The sequence below is a fragment of the Necator americanus genome, chromosome IV (assembly GCF_031761385.1).
Source record: "Necator americanus strain Aroian chromosome IV, whole genome shotgun sequence".
In the NCBI taxonomy this organism is placed as follows: domain Eukaryota; kingdom Metazoa; phylum Nematoda; class Chromadorea; order Rhabditida; family Ancylostomatidae; genus Necator; species Necator americanus.
In genome coordinates, this window is record NC_087374.1 from 31,571,454 (window position 1) to 31,597,400 (window position 25,947).

A 25,947-nucleotide genomic window follows, 5' to 3' on the forward strand; every position below is an offset into this window, starting at 1 on the left:
TAAATATTTTATTTCGTTGTGACAACAATTAAATTTTTAATCAATATTTCCTCGAGTAAAATAGTTGAGTAATAATATTAAAAATATAGTAATTTACATATAATGTAAAATAAAACAGTTATATTTTTTCTTATTATTTTTTTTGTTTTTTTAAATGTAAAATAATACAGTAGTAATATAATAAGAGTTCTGTAAAATAAATATTGACCTAGTATTGAAGTTCGATTCATCGGTTCGGTGTTAGATTATGGCCAGGAAAATCAACACCTCTCTAATTTTCGGAGTATTTTCCTTTTTTGAGGTAATATTTAATTTGAGCAGAAGACAAGGCAACATTAAATGCTTCGCAGTAATGTTTGCGATTTAATAGTTTTGGTAAACCTACGCATTATACGTAAAATAAACACCTCTCTAATGTTGACAGTTGAAAGTTTTTTCTTCTCCACGGTGCCCGAATTATTGTAGATCTCCTGAATTGCACGCGAATTTGAACGATATCTTTGTCGTGTGATTTTCGTTTCTGTGATTTTCCTCGTGCTATAGTTTATGGTGTACTATTCAGAATATATTTTGTGTTCTAGATAATTATGAATCGATCACGGTTGCTTTGGCGGGTCACCAAAAAGAAAATCCTCGAATGTCAACACAGGTTAAAAAGTCTCATGAAAAAGGCACCGAAGACTGCACCTGCAGTTGTGCTCGATGATCTTGTGATGGAGGAAGTCCTGAAACATTTGGATCTCACCGATCGAGTAAAAATGAGAGGGGTAAGTCGGTCCCTTGAAGTACAGTCCTACGACGCCTTTTGAACAGTTTTTCTAATTGACGTTAATTATTTGTGTGGAACTTTTCTGACTTTGCGAACTGGTAATTAAACGTTCTTTTCACAGGTTTCGCGGCATATACAGGCGCTTGTGGATCGTATGCCGTTAGTTCTTCCCTTTATCTTCATTCGATCAGATGCACGTGGGAATATTGAGCTTCATTGTGACTATATGGACGTGTTGGCAGGTGAGCTAATTTTTAAAGTAAATTTCAGTTGCTCCTGCACTAACCATAGGACAAATTGTTTTGCTTTTCTGTGGGCGGGTGAGAGAAGATCGAAAGGAACTTCTTTTTTCATATTATGCAACATAAGAGCGCACACTGTAGGTGCTCTGTTGGTAGTGGGTTACTGTAGCCACGACCCTCTTGCCTGAATAATTCACTATAACATCAGCCCCCCGCTCCCCGTTCTTCTTTCTGAACAGATCCATGTATCGTTCTGAGGGGAAATCGAGTCATTTGTTGGGAATTTTGGCCTATCTTCCAAATATTTGGCTAGCAACCTTCAGTTGTACCGTAACCCGTCGTAACTCGTTGTGAATTCTTCACCGACCGTTTGAATTTGAAATGGTTACGGTACCATCCCATGTTGACAAAATCGGTGAAATAAATGAAGCGTGTGGTCGAGGGGAAAAAGGATTTTTGAAAAATCTGGAAGTTTCTAGTCTGAGGAATGGCGTAGTTTTTTTTTTCAGGCTATGTGCTTGCCGATCTCCCTGGCTTCAAAATCGTCGATGATGCAATTACATTCAACTACACGAACGCGCGTTCAGTGATGACTGCTCTTGGTTGGTTGTTGCTTTTCTCTTGGTACTCCTTCAGTACTTTTGAGTTGAACACTATATTTTTTCTGTGCGAAGGTCTCCTACGTTTCCTTCTATCAATAGCGTAGTTTTTGATTGGTCTATTGTATTTTATTGTGTCATATGACGATTATGCCGCGTTTATTTACAAATGAAGCGACATTTACCCATTTTCAGTGTCACGCATCACTGGTGTCACTCACTTATGGCTGGATTCACCATGGAATGGTCACATTATACAAACCATTGTCGAATATTATCAGGCTATCAATAGCGGATCAAACAGAATGAGGTAAAACTCTTTGAGAAGACAGCTGAATAGTTGTTCAAATTTTTTCTCGTGACAACAAACTTTTCAAAATTTGAGAGTCTCTCAATTTACCTTTAGGTTCCATCTGGAAGAACTTACTGTAGTCGGGAGTATCAGAGCAAGTGACGCTGATTGGGTGGGTGAAATATCTATTGTATCTTTTTTTTTCTATGAGTAAAGGTAGTTCTGATTCTTGATATTATATACCGTAACTGTACTTTTTGATTTACTGAGGACTTTAATATCACAAAAGCAAAATTGTGGCTCCAATCATAGATCCATTTGATCTTTTCACGTTCGTCTTCGCTCAGTGTAACGCTATCGCAGCGATTACTGTACTTTTGAAGAGTACTTTAGTGTTGTTACCTGTTGACCTTACTAGTTTCTTTACAGCTCTACCTATGTAAAAGGGATCAGTTTAACTAGTTAAGGTGTATTTAAAAAGAAAAACGGAAGTTTGCACCAAGTACACACAAAACGGCAGGTTGGAGTAAGAAAGAGGGTGATGAGAGCGCCAAATGTCGTAATACAAGATAACTGTAGTATATATGATGTACCAGTCTAAGTAAAACTTGTTTTTTTCGCATATACTAAGGAAATTTCGCTTCAGATATCCTCGCTGATCCTCCTCTCCCGCCGCACTATTTCATCGCTACGCTTTCGTCATTGTCGTCTACACACGCATCAACAAACCGTACAGCTGTGGTCTGCGGTGTCCCAATGTCAAGCACTCTCGCGGTTACAGTATGAACCCTGTCGTTTGGATAAATGGAGCAGACCGCATTTAATCGAAGCGTTGGACAAGAAACCCCTCGAGTGAGTCGTGTTCTTTTAAAATGTTTGGTGTGTTAATCAATACAGTGGATGTGAAATGACGTTGTCACTACAGTGCACTGTTATTGAAATTTTCAGATCCTTAATCCTAACAGGAATTTACGACCTCCAGCCATCAGATCTGTTCCGTATGAGCAGCGGTGGGAGATTGGTGGAGCTGGCTGTTGTTGGAGAGCAGATAAAACCCACAATATTCTCTTCAAAAGACGCAAAGACGATGGTTGAGAAGCTTGAGAACCTACTTATACAAGTACGTGTTAGTATAAACGCCCGAAAACTCGCTTTCTTGTTTTGTTTTTGTAATGAGATCAGAATGAGCACGCTATAGAAATCTATAGTAGGGTCAAAACCACATGAAGCACGTACGCAATTGCGTACGACGTTTCCCTTGAGGCGCTTCGGTGAAGCGTAACGGCGTAGCGGTTTAGAATATATATTCTCTGTAATATCTAGCCGTTAGATTCCCTTTGATAATGCTCATGTGAGATGTGCAGTTTAGAACATTAAAAAAATCCTTAGTTACGTTCCTCCCCAGTTTTTCTTTTATCTAAGCCGAAGTTCGATGGATTTCCATCTATCTCCTCCTTTTCATTGTCCACTCAACGTAAATACCCTTCAAAATTCTTTCTAAACTAAACTTTTTCTTCTGAATCAATCAAATATCTTTTGAAGTAATGCCCATATCCTTCTTGCATTTTATTTTCTCGAGTTTTCAGGTAGATTCCACGTTCTCCATTGATGACTTACCAGACAGATCCGCACTTTTGCGGGTATTGACTACAATGCCGGAAGTTGGCGTGTTGGAAGTGATCCACATCTGTCATGGAACGGTCGCTGATACGGCGAAAGTTATTGGCTACTGGATCCAACTGGCCAGGTACGTAAGGGGAAGATTTTTTGGCCTGGCCTTCTTTTTCTTAATTTTTGCTAGTTCTTCACGGCTTACTTCAGCGATTCTTCAAGAGAGATAAAATTGAAGTTGGAGGAGTGCTCACAAGAACGTGCTGATGCCGCCGTTGGCCGACTCTTGCGGAAGGTCCGTGGCATCGGTCATAGCGGGTGGACAAAAGGTGGAGTGGCGATGCAAATGGGTGAAGGACGGTTAACAGTTCTGGACAAGAGGGCGTGGTTTGGAGACGAGTGACGAATGATCTTTGGTTTTCAAACAGGTCAAGGCACCTTTCACTTTGTGATTCTCATCGTATATATTTATATTAGAGTGGATTTTTACATTGATTTATTCTTCATTTATCTTACTATTATGCATGTTTTACTGTTTATTTATATAATGGTCGTAGACCTTTCCATGTATTGTATTTTTGTGTCTATGATATTCTAAGCCTTCATTGTATACGGGTAGACACTTTTGTGTCGTTTTATTTGTTCCTTTTCATGTTGAAATAAATGAACTACAATTTTTAACTTTTTCCTCGACTATGTTTTGGTTGAGATCCTAATTCGTATTCATGGCAACACATGTGATTGGTTTTTTTTCATAATTTTTAAGTTGTGGGACAGGTGCACGAGTAATGTATAATCGGGTCGAAACGACATGAAGCAAGGTGCAGTTGCGTAAGCGGCTGCGCTCATAGCGGTGCGGTGGAGATAGCGGTTGGGATTAAGAACACTGCGAACTTCAGCAAGGAATAGTGGTAGCAAGGGTTTTCACTCGATCCTAACCGCTACGCCACCGCGCATCGTTTCGAGCGCAGCCGTTTATTGCACCGGGCTTCATGTCGTTTTGTCGTTGCTACAGTGTGCTTCACATTCCCTTAGTTCATGAGCGTTTTGAGAAGTGAAGGAGAAAGAGGGAAGAAAGAAAGGTAGATAGAAAAAGGAAAGAAAGAAAGAAAGGATATGAATTGTTGCGAAGGCAAAACGAACAAGCATAAATCAGTGAGAGAAAAAGCAGTTTTAGTTATTGGAGAATAGAACAGGATGGACGTCTCTGAAGACAGAGAACGTGTCTGATTCGAAACGTTCTTTCTCGTTCGTTCGTTCGCCTATCTTCCTCTCTATCGTGGTCTAATCAGAAGCTCGTCGCCCTATCCCTTTTCAAACGGACACTGATAATCAAACAATTTATTAAGTTTTATCTTGCTAATAGACCTGTATTTCAAATAATGGTACATAGATGAGACTTCTGCGGAGGAGTAGGTGCGTTCGTCAACGTTGTGGATCGTTCCTATAAAAAAAAAAAATCAATCATCACTGGTTGAGGGGAACGCCAGTCTAGTGAATTCATAAGGAAGTGAAATGTGAATCGCTTGTGAAGTGATCGATTCACATGGAATCACTGCGGTTCAACTAAATGCATCCTCGAATATTTCTCATGCGTTCCAAATGTCCTTTGTACTGGGCGTGAACTCGAGAATCCTAACACTTCCAAGAAGTGAATCTATCCGTTAAGTTGTATTGGCACTTAACGCAAAATTATTGATATAGTGGTGTTGTAGCTGCTTATCTGCAAGAGAATTCGCAAATTTTAGCAAAGTCTTATTCGTTGGGTACTTCATTTATTCTCACTCCTGTATCAGTTATTGGTACAGTCGGGTCAGCGACAATTAGTCAGTCAGACAGCCACAAGATGCTCCAGGCCAAAACGCCTTCATGTCGTTTCGACCCGACTATATTTTTTTTAAAAAAGAAGGATCGTCACGAAAAGAAGAATAGTAAAAAAAAAACCAAAAAGAGACTAACATATGTTCTTCTTCTATTTGCGAAATTTGTTTGAAGTTTTTCAAATCCGTTTGATCTAATTTCAAATCTAATTTCTCAATCATTGTTACCTTACGGAAACAATGGCTGACAAAAGGAAAAGAAGAAAGAAACGATGGACCACGACTAGCTGGTTTACCTTCTCTATGACAGAGTTCCTGTTCTGTCCTTTATCCAATTTGTCGAACGTTGAACGTGGTTGGGCGGACTTGGGTTGCACAGAGTGACCGTTGCCTACTTGAGACGACGAACTTGCACCTTCACGAGCTTTTGTCTCAACATTCGGGCCTAGAGCACATGTTTTGCTATTTATAACGAAGGTATTCAGCAATTATATGTCGCACGCTTTATAGATCAAAGCATTTGTGGTTGGAGAAAAATGAAAGATATAGTCGAGTCAAAACGACATGAAGCATGGACAGTTGCGTAAGCGGCTGCGCTCGGAAGCGGTGCGGTGGAGAGAGTGGTTGAAATCGAGGTGTGACCATGGGTGGCGGTAGCGAGGATCCTTACACGATTCCAACCGCAACGCTCCACCGCGCCGCTTCGAGCGCAGCCGCTTGCGCAAATGTCCGTGCTTCATGTCGTTTTGACTCAATTGTAATTGAAATAACAACTGTTACTATCAATATTCCTAGTTGAAAGGCCTCAAATGTTTTCAAGACGGTCATGAGAACTACCACCCATACACCCTCTTTCTCATCTAGACATAATCCTGTTTCTTCCCTACTCCAAATCAAAATCGCACCATTCTGGTTGTATTAAGGATCACTTCGCAGAGTAAACTGTGTCAGACCTAATAAAACTGTACTAGCCTATACCTGCGTTATCATTGCCTAGACTTGTGATTGAGTGCGTCCTTGCGCTACGTCTCCGCTGCGTTTGTGGATGAGAACCAGCGGGTGAGTTGTGAAGGCACAGTATAGGCAGTTGAGCACACGAAGAGAGTTGGACGAGTAATCTGGAGATTAAGAATTGGTCAGAAAGAAGTACCAAGTAGTAGTTTAATAGAATTTAATTGACATTAAAACTCTGCGAGTATGTTGGAGGCTGCAGTATAGTCATGTCAAAACGACATGAAGCTCTGTGCAGTTTCGTAATTGGCTGAGTGTGGAGCGTAGCGGATAGAATAGACGAGCACCGTCCCACCTAGGCTCCAACCGCTATTGCCACCGGGCTGCTGCGGGGGCAACCGCTTACGCAACTGCACCGAACTTCATATTTCTTCACTATTGTTCTGACTCGACTATGTTTGAAGTTTGTTTCATTGGTGTGGTAATTTTGAGTCCGTATTTTATCGACTCGTTTTTGGACGCAGCCGCTCAATACTTAGGATGGGAATATATCAAGCTCAATACCAATAAGGAGAAAGGGAGAACATTCAGCCAAAAACGAAACACGAATCCCAGACTGAGTAAGATATTTAAGAACTTCGGCGCGAATTCCGTCGTTTTTGTCAGATTTTCCATTTTCGGTCTTCTGAATGCAGACCAGAACCTCCGACTTAGTCGGCCGCATATGTCGGTCTATGAACGTGCACGAGTTCAAGAGCTGACGGCGCTTGCCGGTTCAGTAAGCTCTTGAAGTGATCCTTCCGGATTATAAGGGTTGCTTCGTCGTCAGCCGCTCCATTGGCAGTGTTGAGGACTGGAAAACATCTTTTCATCCTGTCGCTACACTGTTTTAGTGAAGCATAACGTTTCCGCGAGTTCTTGAGCTCCCACGCCTTTATGATGACAGCAGTGCGTATTAATCTCCATTCAAACTGAAAGTTGTGAGACGCACGGCTGATCTGCGAGCAAAATCAACTGATCAACTGCTAATTAACGAAAGCGTCTACAGATTTAAAACGTAACAAAAGATATTAAAAAGTGTCATCTTATCTGAAAGAGAGACTTGTAAAAAAAAATGAGCTTGGTTTTTAGAGAATGCCTGTACTTCATGGCTGTTACTAACGTACCTGTTAGCATCCACTGAATTCAGCACTTGCCGTATAGGTCTGTGAGCATTAAACGATGACAACAGGGCACCCTTTTCCGTAGACCAAGCTTCCAACCATCCGTCTTCACTCGCTGTAAATCTAATAGAATTCATTGTAACCAATGAGGTGGTAGAAAAAAGAGTTGTCAACCTGAAAATGCCACTGTTCCATCCGATGACAGCGAGACGGCAGTGAGTGGTGCCGAACAGACGAGCGAATGGGCTATGTCTCCGGTGCTGACATTCCATACAATTACCTGCAAGTTGGGTGCAAACTTCACAAATATTTCTATGGAAAATACAGTGTTGTTTAAGTTGCGAGCAATAACTGAAGTAAAATTTCATTTATGTCAGTTTATGTCCCCGTTTGCTCTCAGTGGAAATATTTTTGATTGTTTCCAACGCAATCTATGCGCTGAATTGGAAAAAGTGAAAAAGAAACATGATTTAGTAGCTGCGAGACAATATGTGGATGCATTTTTAGTGCAGGGTATGTGCGAATAAAGAGCTGCGAATTACAGAATGCAAAATCATGTACCTTTTTGTCAACCGCTCCAGAAATAACAATCCGTTCATCCTCGGCCAGAGCCACACATGTAACCGTTCCTTCATGTCCCACCAGCACCTTAGAAAGTGAAGAAATTAGTGAAAAATTTTGAAATCACGAAGAAACTGACCTGCGTAAGGAACCCCGAGTCAATCTGCCATAATTTACACGACTGATCACATGAACCTTAAAAAGACGCAAATGGGCAAATGTTCCTGTGATGATGCGGGGAGACATAGGAACTGCAGTAAAAGTTATAGGAGAAATCCTACCGGTTGCTACAAGGCTTCCCGTGGCGGTCGCTGTGAAGCACGTGATTTCTTCGTTATGTGACAGTTTGTTTTTGAGCACGGGTCCTTCTTCAGCCATAACCATCACCTTCATCCTGTGATTTTCTTTGTTGCTTGTCATTATTCTTTCGGTTTTCATTTTTCTGCATGTTAGTAGTATTTCATAGTTTCTGTTTAATGGAGAAATCTAGAACTTGTACGGCTGTAGTAGAACTTTCATCCTGGTAGTCGAACTTTCATCCTGTGATATTTTTCGTTTGATTTTGTTCATATTTCCTCAAAACATTTCCGAAATTTTCTTTACAGTACTGAGAACCATGATGGAATAGATGGTCCGACAAAGAACAGTGGACGAGAAATTCTTGAAGCTATCGGATTGCGGAGCATAGAAAACTTGGTGAGATTTTTCGCCGTGATCAAGCACGTAGTTGCTGTATCGATTTGATCTTTGATTTGATTTTTTTAAAGATACTTGCACTCGCGGGGCGTGGACAAAGCGGTCAGAGTCGAGGTGGGACAATCGTGAACTGCAGGGATGAAAGGTGGTAGCCGGGGTAACACTTGATCTTGACCGTTAGGCTCCACCGCTTTCTGCGCAGCTGTGTACGCAACCGCACCGTGCTTCATTTCACCTTGACGTTACTATACCTATGTCCTTAATTTCTTTTCTACCTCATTTATCTTTTTGAATTGTTCCTAGTTTTTGTGAAGTAAAGTTTGGTTGATGCATTGCTTTAAGTATTAGGTGACCACTTACTCTTTTGAGTTCTTTGGGCAGTGGCCGATCACAAGCTTCCCTGTTGGTGCGGCGAAAATCGGAGGTGCTACTCCTTGTGTCATCATGACCTGTAATGAATTAGTTTTTTTTTTTTTCAAAAATGGTTATCTCTGCATGCATCCATTGGAAACGTATAATAATTAGGGATAAGCCCGAAGTTGAATTGAAATAACTTGCCAGACTCTCTTCGTCGCCAAAAATTTCCCATTGATAAAGTTTTCCTTCCTTATCGCAGCTGAGCACTCGGTAATTCTCCAAACAACATATAGAAACAATTTCGGTAGTGTGCAACTATAATATGTGTACATTAGTGGTCATATAGTTGGTTTGCTTGCAGTCTGCATAAAAGGCGATGCGACGCGTCTTCGGTGAAGACATGCACGGAACTTCTATTCTACAGTGGGCGAAAACTGCCCGGACCTCGTTTATCTTTTGTTTTTTTTTTTGTTTTTTCACCACTTCTTCGTATAACAATGCTTGAATGGGCATAGGAGGTCTTAATAAAGTTCTTTTTCATTGCTTTAAAGTTGATTTTGCTCCTGGAATGCCTCTGAAACCTCAATTTGTACGGGTTTATTTTCTGCTCCATTTATTGAATGTAATTGTGCTTGATCAGCTTGACGCAATCGGAATAATAGGAAAGTTCGGAAATCTGTACTAAAATTAGAGTCACTTTGCGCAGTAACACAAAGTGGTTCAGAAATCAAGCTCCTGAAAATTGACGTCTTTGAGAAGAACTTGAATCAGTTCTTGGTAATACGCTCACGAAAGATGAAAATGGTGCACGAATGTATAAAAAAATAGGAACTTATGGAATAGGACTTTGTTAAAAATTTGTTTGACTTTGTTAAAACTTTGAAAATTCAGACACAAAAACAAGAACAAAAGAGGTCCGGTTAGTTTTCCGCAGTCTGTAGAGAGCTGGGTAAAGTGAAGTTGGGAAGGGAGCACTCAACGAAGTTGTTATTTTTGGAAATGAATAACTAAGCCAATTGAGGCCCTAAAACCTAACCATTAGTCTTGAAGGATGAAATATATGTTAGAACTACTAAGAGAAAAATGGAGGAGCGCGGTTAAGTTCCTCACGCCCAATTACACTTTACCCAAAGGAGCTTGATGTATGACTCCACCGAGGACGCGTCGGGTCGTCATGGTACCACCCGTCCTACGCCTCTGCATATAGTCGCATCCGTGATTGCAAACTTTTAAGCGGTTGACTTTATGGGCTGGGTACAACAATCGAGTACAACAATCAAATGGGGCCATCGCGAACTGCAGCGATGAGTGGTACTAACGAATGCCTCCTTGATCGTAACCGCTACGCTCCACCGCGTCACTTCGAATGCAGCTGCTCACGCAACTGTACCGAGGTTCGTATTGTTTTGACTCGACTGTAGTTAAGAAAAGCATGTGCATCTTTTAGAGCTACCAGAGCTTAACGTCACCGGGAGTAGTGTTCTGATTTTTCTTTTGTAGCTTCTTTCTTTTTATTTTTTTTTCGCTTCCATATTTTTATATACACTATGCATATTCAAGATTCAGATACATATGTATATGTATGTATGAACTGACGGAAAATGTCCGATGTAAGCTTCCGGTTGCGCAGTCGAACACACTGATGGTACCAATAGTGTTCCCACTGAGAAGAAATATCTGGTTACAAGAAAATGCCAAGCACGAGACAGGTATGTCTTTGCTCTGTGGTGCCTGTAACATCATCAACGTAGCTGTGAGCAACTATGTGGACGAGTTTTCCGTGGACCTGAGCTATTACCGTGGATACACATTGACAAATGTCGAGATCCCATACGGCTACCACTCCGTCGTAAGTCCCGCAAGCGGCTATCTGAAATTCCAAATTTAGAATTATAGGTTGAATAGATTGAAATGAACTGTTCACCTTATCATCTGTACTCATAGATATTGCCGTCACGAAACCCATGTGTTCAGTGTCCTCAAGTGCATCATGGTTTCTTTTCTGAATGTTCCACACATCGACACGTGGCCCGCATCCGGAGAAGAGGAAGTAGTTGTCGGAGGAAATCTGAAGGTGAATTTGAACAGCTAGTTTCTCAAAGAAGAAGTGTCTTCGCTGAAATTGATGCTGAACAGGCCTTTGCTAGAACCTAACGATTACTTCGATAGTCTCTAAAATCTTTAAAGGGGTGGGCCTAGCGCAGTTGGGAAGAGGTTCCACAGCGACTGCGTCGATGATTCGAATTAACGTTTCCAACGCCGTTTTTCAGGACGACTAACGCGTTGCGCGGGGCCGCAATCGTAATCTACGCCCCGGACTCTATATCTTCCTACGGAGATTCAGGAAGTTCCAGTTCCAAGTTCTGAATGATCCCAACATCGTCAGTTCCATGATACGCTGCCTTTGAAGTGCTGTTGTGAATAGAAGTTCTCTTAAATATCGAATGGCTTATCTATAGGGATGGGGTTGTGCTTGGAGTTTTTATCGGAGAACTACACTTTGATGAAGTCTGAGCATAAGTCCAAGCTTTGCAAGTTCTAAGGGGATTAATATGTGCATGCTCCTGTCGTCTGCACTTATTTTAAAGTGGCTGCAGGATGGATTTAGGTAAAGGGAGTTCCGTGTCTAATAGTTTATTGCCTCGTTCAATTTTCAATTTATTCAATTATCTGGCTCCGTCTCGTCTCTTGCTTTCCCTTCAGCACAGTATTCTTCGTAGTTAATAGGTGGAAAATAATTTTTGCCTTGACTGGAAGCAGGAAAGGTCTTTCGAGGCTTTTTGGAAACACCTTTATACGTGGTAACAATCACAACTGTTAGGGTATTTAATGGTACCTTGATACTGTAGACTGCATACGGTAGCTGACAATCGAGAGTGTCAATGATTTGACCATTATGAATGTCATAGCAATAGATTTTCGATTTTGTAGCCGCAAATAGCTGACAGTCGTCTTGAGCACAAGCTAACGCGTTGACCTGTAAGATTTTCATGCAGTAAGGGATGGATGGCAATATTTAATTAGAAAAAATTGGAATTATATCATAATATAAATTTATATCATATCATATTTTTGAATTATGTCTATGGAATTATATTATTATATTTAATGGGGAGAAATCATCGAAAAATTATAATATATAGCTAATTTTCTTCAATTACCCGTCCTTCATGACCCATTAGTTCGTGCAGTTCCTGACTGGAAACCGTTGAAAACACACGTAGTGTCTCATCTTCACAAGCTACAGCAACAAAGGCATCATTTCTGGAAGTTTTGTTTTAGGAAGTTGGGTATTATTTATGATGGCATACGGTAGTGCACGATAAACGACTTACGATGTAATTGAAACACAACTAACTGGTGCCATCAAACCACCCATTCTAGAAATACAACGACCCGTTTGCAAAGACCACATTTGTACGATGAAATCACCAGAGCCTGAATTTTTTTTTTTCAAATAACGATTCAATAATTGCTCTTCGTTCGTTTTTCTAAGCTAAAAAGGACATTTTTTCTAAATGATCAAAGAAAATTGTTTGAATGGCGGAAAAATGTGTTTCGAATAACGTCTTATAAGACACACTTGGCGGCTTTTGCTGAATCGCTATGAACCCTGGGGACTAGTTTTCGCGCAATCAGGAGACGAATTTGTGCGGAACGAAAAGGAGATTAAGTAATCATTGATTAATAATCAAATCAATCAATCGATCAGTAATGAACTGATCTAGTCTAATTAGAAAAATAAATAAATAATTAAGCACAAACCCGTGATGAGAAATTCATTATTCATAGTGAGTTGTAACGATACAACGCTACCGGTATGTTCCGTAAATGACCGCAGAACTTCGCCACTTTCGATGTCAATCACCTGAAAGAGTTTATGTGAGGGCGGCATTTGCCGACGAATGATTGCAATATACTGGGATTAAATAAAGGATCTTCATTTTTGCGAGAGGTGAACCACAGTAGTTGACTTTAAAGCTTAAAACAGTGGTCCCGTCAGCAGGGATCAAACCAGAAGTGACTTTTTTGATTGTGGACTCCTTAGCAGCTGCACTAATGGACTTGTCTGGCCACTATCAGCAGATAAATAGGTTCTGGAGTATCTGAAGGCGAGAGCATCAAAGTTTTGAATTGATAACTATTATGATTAAGATTTAAATTTAGAGGCATCACCCCACGAATCTGAGGTGGTGTAGATTTCAGGTGGAGTATTCGTATACAGGATGGGAGACTACGGAGAGGGGGGTGATTCCGTCCATTTCTTCCTAATTGCCGTAAAAAACGGCCCGGAAGATACGGCTTCATTCGTTTTGGCGCACCATTTTGTACAAGAGGTTCGATTGGAGCGCGCCAATCTTGTGCGGCGCCGCATCTTCCGGGTCGTTTTTAACAGCAATTAGCAAGAAGTGGACTAAATCACCTCCCTCTCCGTAGTCTCCCATCCCGTATACGAATACTCCACCTGAAATCTACACCGCCTCAGATTCGTGGGGTGATGCCTTTAAAGACATAGCGTTAGTCAAACAGTAAACCATTTCGAGAAAGTTCGATCCTTCCTGTGGCATAAATTTTGAGTTTCACTGATCTCTGCATCAAGAGATTGAGAGGCAAGAGATAAAACATGACATTTGGTGATGTTTTATGAGGAGAAGTCAAACATAAATTGGAAAAACCTACCTTTGCTGAGGAATCAGACGATCCGGTCACTAGAAAAGAATCGTCACTGGCTATAATACTACATGTAACTTTGTGGGTGTGTGGAGTCAATACCTTCACACATTCGCCCTGAAAAATCCTTAGAAACCGACGGATAGAGTAATTTTGGTACCAGATAGTAGTCAGTTGACTCAAGATGCCCTCAAGGACTCATGGAGGTAGAATCACATTTGCAAAAAGCCAATGTGATGTGATCGAGAGGAGAAAAATACGGAAGAGAGAAAGAAGGAAGATAAAAATAGTTTCTGGATCTCTAATCTTCACTTCTTTTTCTCGAGTGAGACAGATCCGAACCAAGAGGAGATGAGTGGACATAACAAACTTACCTCTGAATGTAGCTGCATTATGTAAAACAGGTGGACTCACATTCATGAGACTCCAGATCCGTACCGATTTGTCTACCGAAGTGCTAACAAAGAATGTTCCACTGGTGCTACAGGATAAGGAGGTTACGTTTCCAGTATGACCTGAGCGCAACAGCCATTTAAGAACAGTTCTCTGGGAAAAGTAAAAATTTAGGTTAGTTCGACTTGTACCGTTAAAAGTAGTCATGAGCGATTGTGCGGCAATATGGTACATGTAGATCACACCGATAGCGGACTGATTTCCGGCGATAAGGATATGTTGGTGATTGTATGTTGGCGTGAGTACCGTCTGACCTGGCTTCCAGTCCTGAATCATCAAGCTTTTGTTCTTTATGACGGAAGGAATCACTTGTGACCGTGGTCGGTAATTTCGGACAAAATGGGCCACTACAGAAAAAGATTTCTTGCATAATCTGACCTTAATCGTGAAGGTTCTGCTCTTTTTCATCACAGGCGGGGCAATCCAGCAGGACAACGGCACTAGCAGAGGTTGTCGGGTGTAGTTATCCACCCAGGTCATCGCCTGTTCTACCAATGTATTCAGGAAGTGGCTATTTTCGGCTAAAAGAGCTACGTTTTGGCAATATTTAAGTAGAGACAACTTCTGAGTTTTCCTACCTCTAGTGTAACGAAGCCTTCCGATGACTTCGGCAGCGAGTTGTTCGCGATCTCGAAGGACAGTTGGTATTGCAGGGATCAGGACTTGTTCGCATAATACTGAAATTTGCTACTCAGATTCACTGCTACAGAATCCTTCAGATTTCATTCAGATTCCATTCTGAAGATTTGAAATATCTAGCAAAGTGTTTGGCTGGCAACTAATTTCTGTCACACTTCACAATATTTTATTTGTGAACTGTTCAGTCTTACGGATTTAGTTATCAATCACTTATGTATTCTCCATCGGTATCCCCTTGTTCCCAACGTCCAGGCAGTTTGTAGACTCAGCCCTTGTTGAACTACGGGGACTTGCGATCAAAGAGTCATCCTCATAAACGAAGTGACTTTCTAGGTGGTGAGCCAGAGATCGGAACAAATGGTATTCGGACGACGGATGGGAAAGGATAGTCCTTTCGAGACTGAGCAGCTTCTTCTGCGTCAACTCCGCGGCATGTGGGCGCGTGTTGTCAAGCAAGAAGTCTTTCATCTTTATCCCTCTAAGCTTTCCAGAGTTCATGCCACTCGATCCAGCTGCTCGAGGTATTTCTCAGCGCTGATAGTAGAACCATGCTGGAGAAGCTCTCACTCAATGACTTCTGACGTTCCACCAGCAACACAACATGGTCTTCTTGAACTCCGTTCGAGGCGTTAGAACTTTCTTCACGAGGAAGAGGAGGACCAGAGCCAGAAGCAGCTATCAAGGGGTTAATGATAGAATATGGAGTACTTAGATAAAAGACAAAGGATAAAGTTCACGGCGTTGATCAATCCCTATGGGGATGCGGTTACGCGTTCGATTTCAGCTCAGGCTTCGTTCGAGGTTTATGAACGCCCGTGCAACCTTACAATGGCTAACGGAGGCTAGCCGATGTACCAAGTCAGCGGTTTTATCGTCCCAGACAAATCGGCGGGGCGACTTTAGCGACCCCGGAGGGATGAAAGGCTCGGTTTGCACTAGGGCGAATTTGAACTTTCAATCGATTGTAGCCACAGCGGAACCTCTTACCGACTGCGCTACGCCACCGCTTATTGAGTACTTGTATAGATTAGTGATTTATAGTAATGGACTAACTGATCAACTAAATAAATTCCTAAAGCCAATCTTCAAAGTGTAGTAGAAATTAGTTGCCAGCCTAGTAGTAGTACTTGTATTATAAATATTCGAAGACATTTTCTGATAGGAGAGAAGAAGTGAAGAAAGATTTCAAGTACAATCTTAAAATAAGGTAAGCAAGAGGTAGTTGATAACCTCTGGTTGTAATCGTTAGTCATGCGATTAGGTGGGATTCTTTTCACCGGGAAAAGTATTTTTCAGTTTTCACTTACCTTGTAGATCGTGATGCAGAACCTGCATAGCACATTCTTCGTACATGGACAACAAATGTACCATACCACAAGACCGTACAGCACTTTCAATGAACTCAAACTGGCATAAGGCCATTTCCTTTAGCGCGTCCATATTACCTTAAAATATTACCTATAGGAAGATTTTATGACTTTTTTAAGTCTCATCTGATCATATGGACTATAGTGTCAAAGAAAGAGCTGGAAAAAGTCACCTGTATGAAGCAGGTGGAACCATAAATTATGAAGACGTCTGATATTGCATAAACCGTTCTCTCTATTCATTTGTTGAGGGAATGGCTGGAAAGGAATTGAGTTAGAAGAAAATCCAAAGTGGAATGAAGGTGTTTATGATAGGATGATGACAACCTGATAGAAAATGACTTTTCTAGGTGAGATATTCTCATCAACAAGCATCGTGGATCCAAAATAATCAGCGATTTCTCCATGGGTTGTCTTGAGATCCATGGGGCTTGCAAAATACCTGGAGAAAGTCATTGGTTTTCTGAAGATTAGGTGAAAGTGTATGTGTGTTACGCTAGGGTTACTGGGAATATGGAAAAACTACTAAGTCAACAAATATTTTATTTTGATTGCATGTTGCTCCTAATGTGTACTTTACCTGGTTCTGAATAGTCCAGTAAGGCAGTTATGGCTCAGGCGGTAAACATTCCGCATATCTACGAAATCTGTTCGAATCAAGCTACCTAAAAATGCATATGGTTGAAAAAATATCCATATTTATTTTTTGAGTGCTCATCACCAAGCGATTCTATAATCCTGTCCAATAGTAGAGTTGGAAAACCAGCGGTAGCGGCAAGCTTTGACATCAGATCGATATTACTGGACAGAAGATCGTACAGTTCTAGTCTGGTTAAACCATGCGTTGACAACACCAGGTACATACAAAAGTTCTGTACCGGCAACACTCCGAGCTCTGCTTCGATTCGTTCAAGACGACCTAAAGTTCGAAATTAAATGGAATTCATCATGTTACGCCTCTTGTACCTACTCTATTAGGAATTATGAAGTAGGGTTTGAAATCAGGCGTGTGAATGGTGACGTCGAAGAGGAGGTGTTTTGAGAATAAGGGAAGTCAATGGGAAACAACTTAGAAGTTATTAGTAAACACATACAGTACCCATACAGAAAACTTTCAAATCGATTCAATTGTTTTCATGAATGAGGTAGTGCAGAGCTGATTAAAGTAGGTTCCGAGCCATGTACACGATCGCTGCACATTTCTTGTAACTTTATGAGTATTGCTGTTATCGAAAACATCTGACCACGATTTTTGTATGAATGCTATGCCATTTTGCTTCTCAGAACTCAGGATTGAATGAATCTTTCCAACTGATTCTTCGTTTTTCAAATAGGCCTGGTCCATTTTGTAACATTTCCCTTGGAGATTCGTGTGAATAAAATTAAAATGGATTTCCAGCGCCTACCTTTTCTGTTTTTTTGAGCAACTTGTTCACTGTTGAATTTAATAATTAGTTGAATAGAATTACATTAAAACTGAACTTATTAAACAAAGTTTTAAACTAATTGAATTTCATTTGAATTTTCTAAGTCGGGTATCTTTTGCAGGAAAGCGAAAGTGCGTACAATCTGCCATGTATTTGGATTCCAACTCAAAATTTAAAGACATCACCCCACGAATCCAGGGTAGTGCGGGTTTCAGGTGGGTTATGCCTATAAGGAGTCGTCGTAGATTATGGAGAGAAGCGTAATTCCGTCCATTTCTTCCTAATTGCCTTAAAAATGGCCCGGAAGATACCTCTTCAAGCGTTCTTCAAGCGTTATTTTCTACAACGAAATCGATTGGAGCGCGCCAGCCTTGTGCATACCCCGCATCTTCCGGGCCGTTTTTTTACGCCAGTTAGGAAAAATTGGACGAAATTACCATCCTCTCCATAATCTACGACCCCATATAGGAACTCTCTACTTGAAATCCGTACCACCCCAAATTCTGGGGTGATGTCTTTAAAGGCATCACCCCGCGAATCTGAGGTGGTGCAGATTTCAGGTGGAGTATTCGTATACAGGATGGGAGACTACGGAGAGGAAGGTGACTCCGTTCATTTCTTCCTAATTGCCGTAAAAAACGCCCCGAAAGATACGGCTTCATTCGTTTTGGCGCACCATTTTGTACAAGAGGTTCGATTGGAGCGCGCCAGTCTTGTGCGGCGCCGCATCTTCCGGGCCGTTTTTTACGGCAATTAACAAGAAATGGACGGAATCATCTCCCTCTCCATAGTCTCCCATCCCGTATACGAATACTCCACCTGAAATCTGCACCACCTCAGATTCGTGGGGTGATGCCTTTAAGGAAACAAAAACTACAATTTGTCCCCGAGTATTTTCTAAGAAATGCATTGATTAGATCCTGGAAATTCTTCAGAGGACATGGAGAAATTGAGGTACCGTCATTTTCTACTGAACAAAAAGTTTATGTTTGCTTCTCGAGATCCTCTGGTACAGTAACCTGGAAGTAGACCTAAGCAACCAATGACAGGATTACGAAAAGGTCACATTCACCGTCCATACAGCAATCCGAATATCATTAGAGAGTCGGACAGCTAAAAATTTGGATTACCTTGAATACCACCGCTCATGACGCCGTTCTTCCGTAGGAGCACCTGATCAAGTAACACTTCGGCAACAATTATACTTCGATTATTACTCGTAAGCTGAAATCGTGTTCTTTCATGCTCCATTGCTAAAATACATCTCCAAATCGTTTCAACCAACCTGTTGTTTGATCGTTGACCATTGATCACCACTAATATTTCTATTGATGACCGATTTCTTGACTATTTCAATAATTTCGTTCTCATCCGGGGCGTCCATATTATAGGTTTGAGTTATTGTATAAAATGAGGAAATCGGCGAAATATTCGAGGCGGTTATGAACAGTGCGAGCATAGAAGGCGCCTAAATAGAACGAAATAAATGTTATGTATACGAATTTAGTGCAAAAACTGATTGATTGAATTAATTGGTAGATTCGAATGTGATCGCTAACCTTTTGTACCCGTTTTCCGATAGTGCTCATAAATGGACCAAGTTTGAGCAAATGTATATCATCTATGAATAAATACAACATCCTGTCAAGATTGGCTACCATTTCGTCAAACAAATTCAGCTGCTCCATGAGATTGAAGGACTGAACATCTTAGTTAAACAGGCCAATCGAAGAACATTCTTGAATTTCGAAGATTCGAAGTTCAACCTTTACTACTTTCTGATTTCTTCATGAAATTTCGTTTACATGAGGTGCGACATTACCCGCCCTTTTACATTAAAAATCAAGAGGGAAAAATCGTTCGAAAATTTTAAAGAGGAAAAATACCGACTGAGTAGCATTTTAGTTTTACTAAACAACCGTCCAAGCGTAGTCCTTCGCTCATAGAACTCCAACTATAATAATATGTAAAAAAAAAAGGTTTTCGTTATATCCGAACTAGGAATTGGAAGTTTTTCTGCGTTTCATTGTAACAACGGTGAGGGAGATTTAAAAAAGGCCACGATTAAGGATCGTGGTAGCACTTCGGCCGAAAAAAATAATAGGCAAATTTAGGTGTAAAAGAAATATGATAACACGAACCATTGACACCGTCTCGGGGCTTCTACCACTAATCGCACATAGTTCTAAGTTGATTTTTCGCCAGACTTCGTGTGCGAACACTGATGAATGTGTGAGATCGATGAACCTGAATTGTACATAGTTGACGAAGTTCTAGGACATGAAATTTTACCAATGGGAAAGCTTTTACAAGCGATTTTGGGTACTATATAGTCGGGTCAAGAAGACATGAAGCGCGGCGCAATTGCGCAAGGAGCTGCTCTCGAAGCGGCGCGGTTAAGACACCGGTTGGAATCGACGTGGGCCCAACGCGAACTGCAGCGATGGATAATGGTAGGAAGGTCTTCACTCGATCCTAACCGCTACGCTCCGGACTGAGTGTACTACATCTGAATCTACAAATAGTCATCTACGTAAAATAGGGTTGTACCGTGGGGTCGGATTTGTGTACAACGCCACAGTAGTATTGCGAAACAACTCCAAGTTAATTTGCTAATTAGTTAATTTGTTAAGAAGTGAATGAGACGCTGTGAACCGTTTCCTAGCCGACTAAAAACAACACGGTAAAACTACACGGGTTGCGTTTCACCTCTATGTGCTTTACCGTATTTCTAATCCCCTACAAGTAGTAAAAAAATTAAATAGTGATTAAATAATTAGATAGTAACAATAAGATAATTGAATAATAAAGGGGTTGCGAGGTGTACATACTTTCAAAATAAAATCTCTAATTGAGAAAAAATTTTAGTAGCTGTAGGAAATCAATTAGTAATTAGGGGTGGTAATTTAGGTGTTTTTGATAAATTGAAGATAAGATATACAAGATTTGGCTTAAGAGAAATTTATTGACAAAAAAAATCATTCAAAAATTACTTACCTTATGATTTTATAATTTGTGGATGGTGTTTGTTCGTAAAGATGACAAAGTGCCCTTGTCTTTCCGCACAAATCAGGTCCTTGTATCAAAAATACCCCACTGGACGTAGCAGCGCTTAGAAACTCCTTAAAATGTAATTTTTCCACCCTGGACATCTAAAATTTCCCTAGATCTAGACTGACTTGAAGTTTTGCGTCCAATGCTTCACGAACGTACCACGGATGTTCCCCACATGTTTGATAGCGCCCTGAAAAGCGTACGGTAGTACTGTAGTACTGTATTTTGTAAGAAAATGATAACTGAGGGAACTTACGAAGATGTGATTCGTTGTCCGAGGCAGCTATTTCCACAATTGTTCGTGGTGCGACTGCAATGGTAGGATGTAGAAGTACCAAATGGGTTTTAAGGCGTTCCAGGATCTAAAATAGAGAATTTTGAATGAATATTTCCATATTTAGACCAAATATTGTTCCTCTATTGAGGGAGATCCTAGCATAGCACTCCTCGCATTTTGCACGCGAAATTGAATTACTATTCAGAAATTATCTGTTTACGACACGAGAAAAATCTCAGGCACGCAGCAGGATGCAGAAACTAATAGTGGGCCTACGATTTGCAACCATCGTTGATTCCTATTTTCTACAATGAGCTCGGATAGTTTAGGGCTCGAGGACGAGTTCTCGCTCTCTCGTGCACACAAACCACCGATTTAATTTTTTTAAAGTTGCAGTTTCATCTACGTATCATTCCAAAAATGATTTTTTTAAAGGCTCATCCAAGAATGAGTCAGAGGAATCAGGTCTTGGATTGCAGGAAGTCGTAGCCGAATTGGGCGTGGGTTACGTTGCACTCAAATGTTTATGAGAAACAGCAACGTTTGCAAAAACTTTCGCGCAACTTTTCGGATGTAATATTTCTGATGTTGTACGTGGTCATTGATTTTTGATACTTTTTATTTTTTTCTTATCTTCTTTCAATTTTTTGAATTTAACTTATTAATTTTTGTATCCTCTTCTATTAAAAGACTACTTCTTACCTGCCGCTGCAATGTGTCCCTGTACTTCTCAGCATCTCGTGAAGTGAAAAAACTCCCGATATCACCATTTTCTGGCACAAATATATGAGAGAACACCAGCTTGCTATCGATTTTCTCCGATATCTCATTTTTCAGCCTAGTGATCCTCTCCGCTGCTTCCGGTGATTTGTCGCAAAATGTCGAGTTCGTACCTGTGTCCGGTCGAACGTCTGGAAATAATGAGATGTTTCAAGGATCGATACTTCATAATATAAACTATAAACTATGTTACGCCCATATTCTTTGTCGCTTGAAATCGTGCGCTATTACAACAAATATCACAAAAAGTATAGATATAAAAAACTGAAAAATATTACATAATAATATATGGTGTAATAGTACATATATTGTAGTAAATATAAAGACATAAACATGAAAATGTAAAAAATATAAATGTAAAAATGAAATATAAGTAAGATTTACAATGTTTCGCAGTATTGGGATTAATGATGAGGATTTTATGATTAATTAAACCATTACTGTATTTATTGCCCAACCCTTAGTCAAGAACTCTTTCATTTATTTTCCTCCTATTGAAAGAAGTGAAATATAAATTATTTTACTGAAAAGAAAAAATAAATCGAAAAAGAGTTATGTTTAACTCGATTTGGTGTTTCACAGATGGAAAACCTAAAAAATTTCTTTTGTCGCTTTGGGGACTGATTCGAAAAAATATGGAACGAGGAAGGAATGCTCCCCTAGGTGGGCTTTTTACGCAGGCTGTGCGTTTTAGGAAAAAGAAATTCAGAACTTTAGGAAAAATTCTAAAACATTAACACATATACGTTTGAGGGGATTTACTTCCCCTTTGTTTTCGTTTTTTTTCCAAAGTACTGCAGTTGTCTTAACTTCGGACTCTATACTGATTTCAAGGATTAGCTGATTAACTCCGACTGCATGTCACTGAACTTAAGTGCGATTTTTTTAAAATTTCTTGGTTATTATATCGTCTGGGAAGAAAAATGACCGCGTATCGGAAGCAAAGGTTTGAAAAAAAAAGAGTAATGTTTGAATGATTTGAAGAAATTATCAGAAATTAATGTGAAAACTCAAGGACGAGAATAAACAGTACAAATAAAATACATAATAAATAAGTAGAATATATAAATAATTCAAATTTGATGCCATTTCTTTGAAAAAAAAAAACGCAAGAAACAGAAATGATCCTTTGCAAGGACGAGCAAGCTCCTTAAAATAGAATATGAACACTTTTAAATGAAAACTAAACGAACTGTCAAATTTTCGTAGCACCATCGTGCAACGAGAGTTTCGCTTCAGCGCTTTCGCCGCTATTTTGTGCAGTGGTGACCAGAAAAATCGTCTTTGCCTGTCCGTGTTCACCTGATTCATCGTTCCTTCGTCATATGCCTTGAATATGGATAAAGTTTACGATTACTACGTTTGGTAATGGTAAAATTTTATGGTAATTACCAGAACGGCGGACAACTCACACTTTTTGCTCCTTTTTGAACAACTTTTGTCAGTTTTGCACGCAGCTTATCGTCTTCTAATGGTGTGTTCAGTCTGTACTCTTCATTTGGAACTGTTCGATCCAAAACGTAATGCTGATCCAACAATTTTAGATCTAAAAAACTTTAAGGGAGTTAAAAATTTAAATAAATGTTAAGACGTTAAGAGGAGGGCCCGAAGCAACCCTTGCTAAACAATCCCGTCACATAATGTGAAGGAAATTGGACGATTTGAGTTAAGTTCCAGAAGACCTCTCTCACCGAGAAATTTCTAATATCCTGAGCAATTCGTGACCGCATTTGAAATGTAGGGCCTCCTAATGGTGAGAAAGCTTGGGTAATAAGCATTAGTTGCCTCTATAAGCTTAAATGAAAGATAAAGTTAAGGAAGCGTAAATTTCGAATATTTGTTTGGATTTTAGCAAAATAATTTCGCGCCAAGGTGAAGTATTCCAATAGCGGATCTATGGACGTCGGTGTGAGTTGCTGCCTCACGCACGGAACACTGAATAATAATAGCTGGCAATCGTTTTTCCCCAAAATTCCCTTTCAAAATTTCATTTCTCCAGGTCGATTGGAGTATTTCGATTTTTTTTTCAGTTTTTATTATTCATTTATCTATTACTGTTGAATTACTTTTTATTATTTTATTTGTTCTATTTCTACTTTTTTACTGTCTCCATCAAGTCCCCTTAGCTTTATTAGAGACTACCAAATTTTTTTTTCAGTAAAATTTCTTTTTCGAATACCCCCAAGTTCTTCTGTGTGGAATCCCGGAGCTTTCTTGTTAGTTTTTTTAAACGAAAAAAGAAGGAAAAATGTCAGTACAAAACATTATTTTGTACTCACCGCTGCTTTGCTCGAATACCGCAGTTCGGATAGCATCGAACTCCTCCTTCAACATCTTATTCGGTGGTCCAATTGTACCGTATTTATCTCCCAGGAGACACTAAAATAACCTTTAAAAGTGATTAATTAGCCTTGGACGATAGAGCGATGTTCTTAGATTTTCCCCTTTGTTTTCGTTTTTTTTTTTTTTTCAAAGTACTGCAGTTGTCCTAACTTTGGCCTGTACGAATTTCAAGGATTAGCTGAACCTCTGTCTTCCTTTCACTGAACCTAAGTACGATTTTTTTTAAAAAATTTCTTGGTTGTTATATCGTCTGGGAAGAAAACTGACCGCGTATCGGAAGCATAGGTTTGAAAAAAATTCCGGCTGTCTAAAAAAATAGTCTTTTGACGAATTGTATATGAACTGTATTCAGTTCTTGGTCCTATTATCACCTCGAAAAATTTGATTAAGTTGGTGGATTTCCAATCATATGGAAAAATAAGGATATCTTTAGTTTTCACAGTTTAATTAGTGTGGAAAAATTTAGGGTACATTGAAAAATTTTGCTACTATTCTTATCCCAATCATTTTTAATCTGCTATTCTATTCTGGCAATTTTTAATAGTTTTTTATTTTTCTATTTTTAGTGACCCCCTTCTATCCTTTTACTTCACGCTTTTCTCCAACCTTTCGAACGTTGCTGCTCTCGCCGTCACTTGCAGAAAACTGAAGCACTTAACATTACTCTCTCAATTTCCGGGAAACAATTTTTGAACATGTGTTCTGCTCTGGGAATCGTCATACTGGGATCATAGTCATAGAACAAATGGAACACCTCATTTACGCCTAAAAACTCGCAGTAAACCTACGATCAACCAGCTGCCCTCCGCCTCAACTCCGGCCATGATGCGATCGACCATCGTCTCAGTGAGGTGACCGCGTTCGCTCAACGGATCAATCCATTCGATATCGAATCCCGAATGAAATGCATAACTTTGCAACTCCGGCAATATGTCCATCCAGAGCATTTGACGCTCCATTGCGAATTCTTAAAAAGGAAGGGAAAATTTGTAGGTGCAATTCTGAAAATTAGGAATTTTCTCCAGATGTTACCTTCCGTGTCGCCATAGACGACGTAGATTTTGGTGTTGAGCGGAGAGAAGGAGGGTGTTGGAGCCTCTTCCGCCGGTGGGACGACGGCGTTTTTCTGCCTGGCGCTCCCGCGGCGGAACATCTCAGGCAGTTCTCGACAACATCTATCTGTGTACAGAACTCTTTAGAGTGTGTAAAATTGAAACAGATAAGATCACGGAGTGAAGGAGCACCGAGAGAGGGAAATGAGTACAAGAACCGCAATTTCCATGTTGAGAATGAAAACAGAACTGGAAACAAAGATACCAGGAACTGTCTGCTGCAGAAGCATACTTTATGGACACAATCTCGAGCAATAGTAAGGGATTTCTGCGGAATTCACTTATATTTTCTGGAATTTATGCAGAATTGAATAGAAGCTTGAATCATCGAACAACATGTGTGAATGAGAATGGAACCAGGAACTCTTGATATATGGGCGGAGCTTCTGCAAATCAAGAAAGCCAAGTGGATTTGAAAATGGCAGCTTTTCTAATGTGTACGAAGCACAGAAATCCTTCCTCAATTTTTACAAAGCTTGAAACACGTGACTTTATTCTAATAGCTGATTTAAATAGGATGCACTTTTGGTGTGATCCACTAATAGTAGTGGACAACTGTCACGAGGAAATTTTCAAGGAATAAGAACTAGATAGAGATGGGAGCCTGTGTGTACATGGAACACTTAATCATCCCTGCCCGATGAGACTGCACAAGAAGCGATGGGATAAAATCGGTGTTTTGGCGCTGAAGACAGTTGCTCACGGAGTGAACATGAAGCATGTCGAACAAATCGGCTCATGAAAAATCGGAAAGAGAAGAGAA

The 25,947-nt window shown here is 40.1% G+C and overlaps 2 protein-coding genes across 3 annotated transcripts; one reads left to right on the plus strand and one right to left on the minus strand.

Moving 5' to 3' along the window:
• Positions 1 to 587: 587 nt before the first annotated feature.
• On the plus strand, positions 588 to 3,916 carry RB195_003373 (uncharacterized protein; the record flags this gene model as incomplete). Of its 2 annotated transcripts, none has more annotated exons than XM_013446837.2 (9): positions 588 to 767; positions 891 to 1,011; positions 1,521 to 1,613; positions 1,806 to 1,920; positions 2,017 to 2,074; positions 2,549 to 2,754; positions 2,851 to 3,022; positions 3,489 to 3,649; positions 3,724 to 3,916. In XM_013446837.2, the coding sequence occupies 9 exons, from the start codon at positions 588 to 590 to the stop codon at positions 3,914 to 3,916; spliced, it is 1,299 nt and encodes a 432-aa protein (XP_013302291.2). The 2 variants fall into 2 exon arrangements, with proteins under 2 accessions (XP_013302291.2, XP_064056881.1); XM_064201000.1 differs by having other exon boundaries at positions 663 to 767.
• A 972-nt stretch (positions 3,917 to 4,888) lies between these two features.
• Positions 4,889 to 25,225, minus strand: RB195_003374 (uncharacterized protein; the record flags this gene model as incomplete). The annotated part of the gene is made up of 40 exons (XM_064201001.1): positions 4,889 to 4,957; positions 5,630 to 5,778; positions 6,312 to 6,451; positions 7,451 to 7,562; positions 7,622 to 7,727; positions 8,009 to 8,095; positions 8,148 to 8,203; positions 8,290 to 8,402; positions 9,065 to 9,153; positions 9,263 to 9,376; positions 10,658 to 10,792; positions 10,860 to 10,931; positions 10,986 to 11,129; positions 11,898 to 12,038; positions 12,223 to 12,325; positions 12,397 to 12,499; positions 12,827 to 12,929; positions 13,742 to 13,849; positions 14,147 to 14,247; positions 14,317 to 14,452; positions 14,564 to 14,706; positions 14,764 to 14,862; positions 16,132 to 16,269; positions 16,365 to 16,449; positions 16,519 to 16,633; positions 16,772 to 16,856; positions 16,913 to 17,110; positions 18,749 to 18,842; positions 18,904 to 19,086; positions 19,178 to 19,318; positions 19,760 to 19,865; positions 20,616 to 20,740; positions 20,798 to 20,862; positions 20,929 to 21,034; positions 21,652 to 21,860; positions 22,923 to 23,058; positions 23,142 to 23,275; positions 24,009 to 24,108; positions 24,861 to 25,039; positions 25,105 to 25,225. The coding sequence occupies 40 exons, from the start codon at positions 25,223 to 25,225 to the stop codon at positions 4,889 to 4,891; spliced, it is 4,743 nt and encodes a 1,580-aa protein (XP_064056882.1).
• Positions 25,226 to 25,947: the final 722 nt, after the last annotated feature.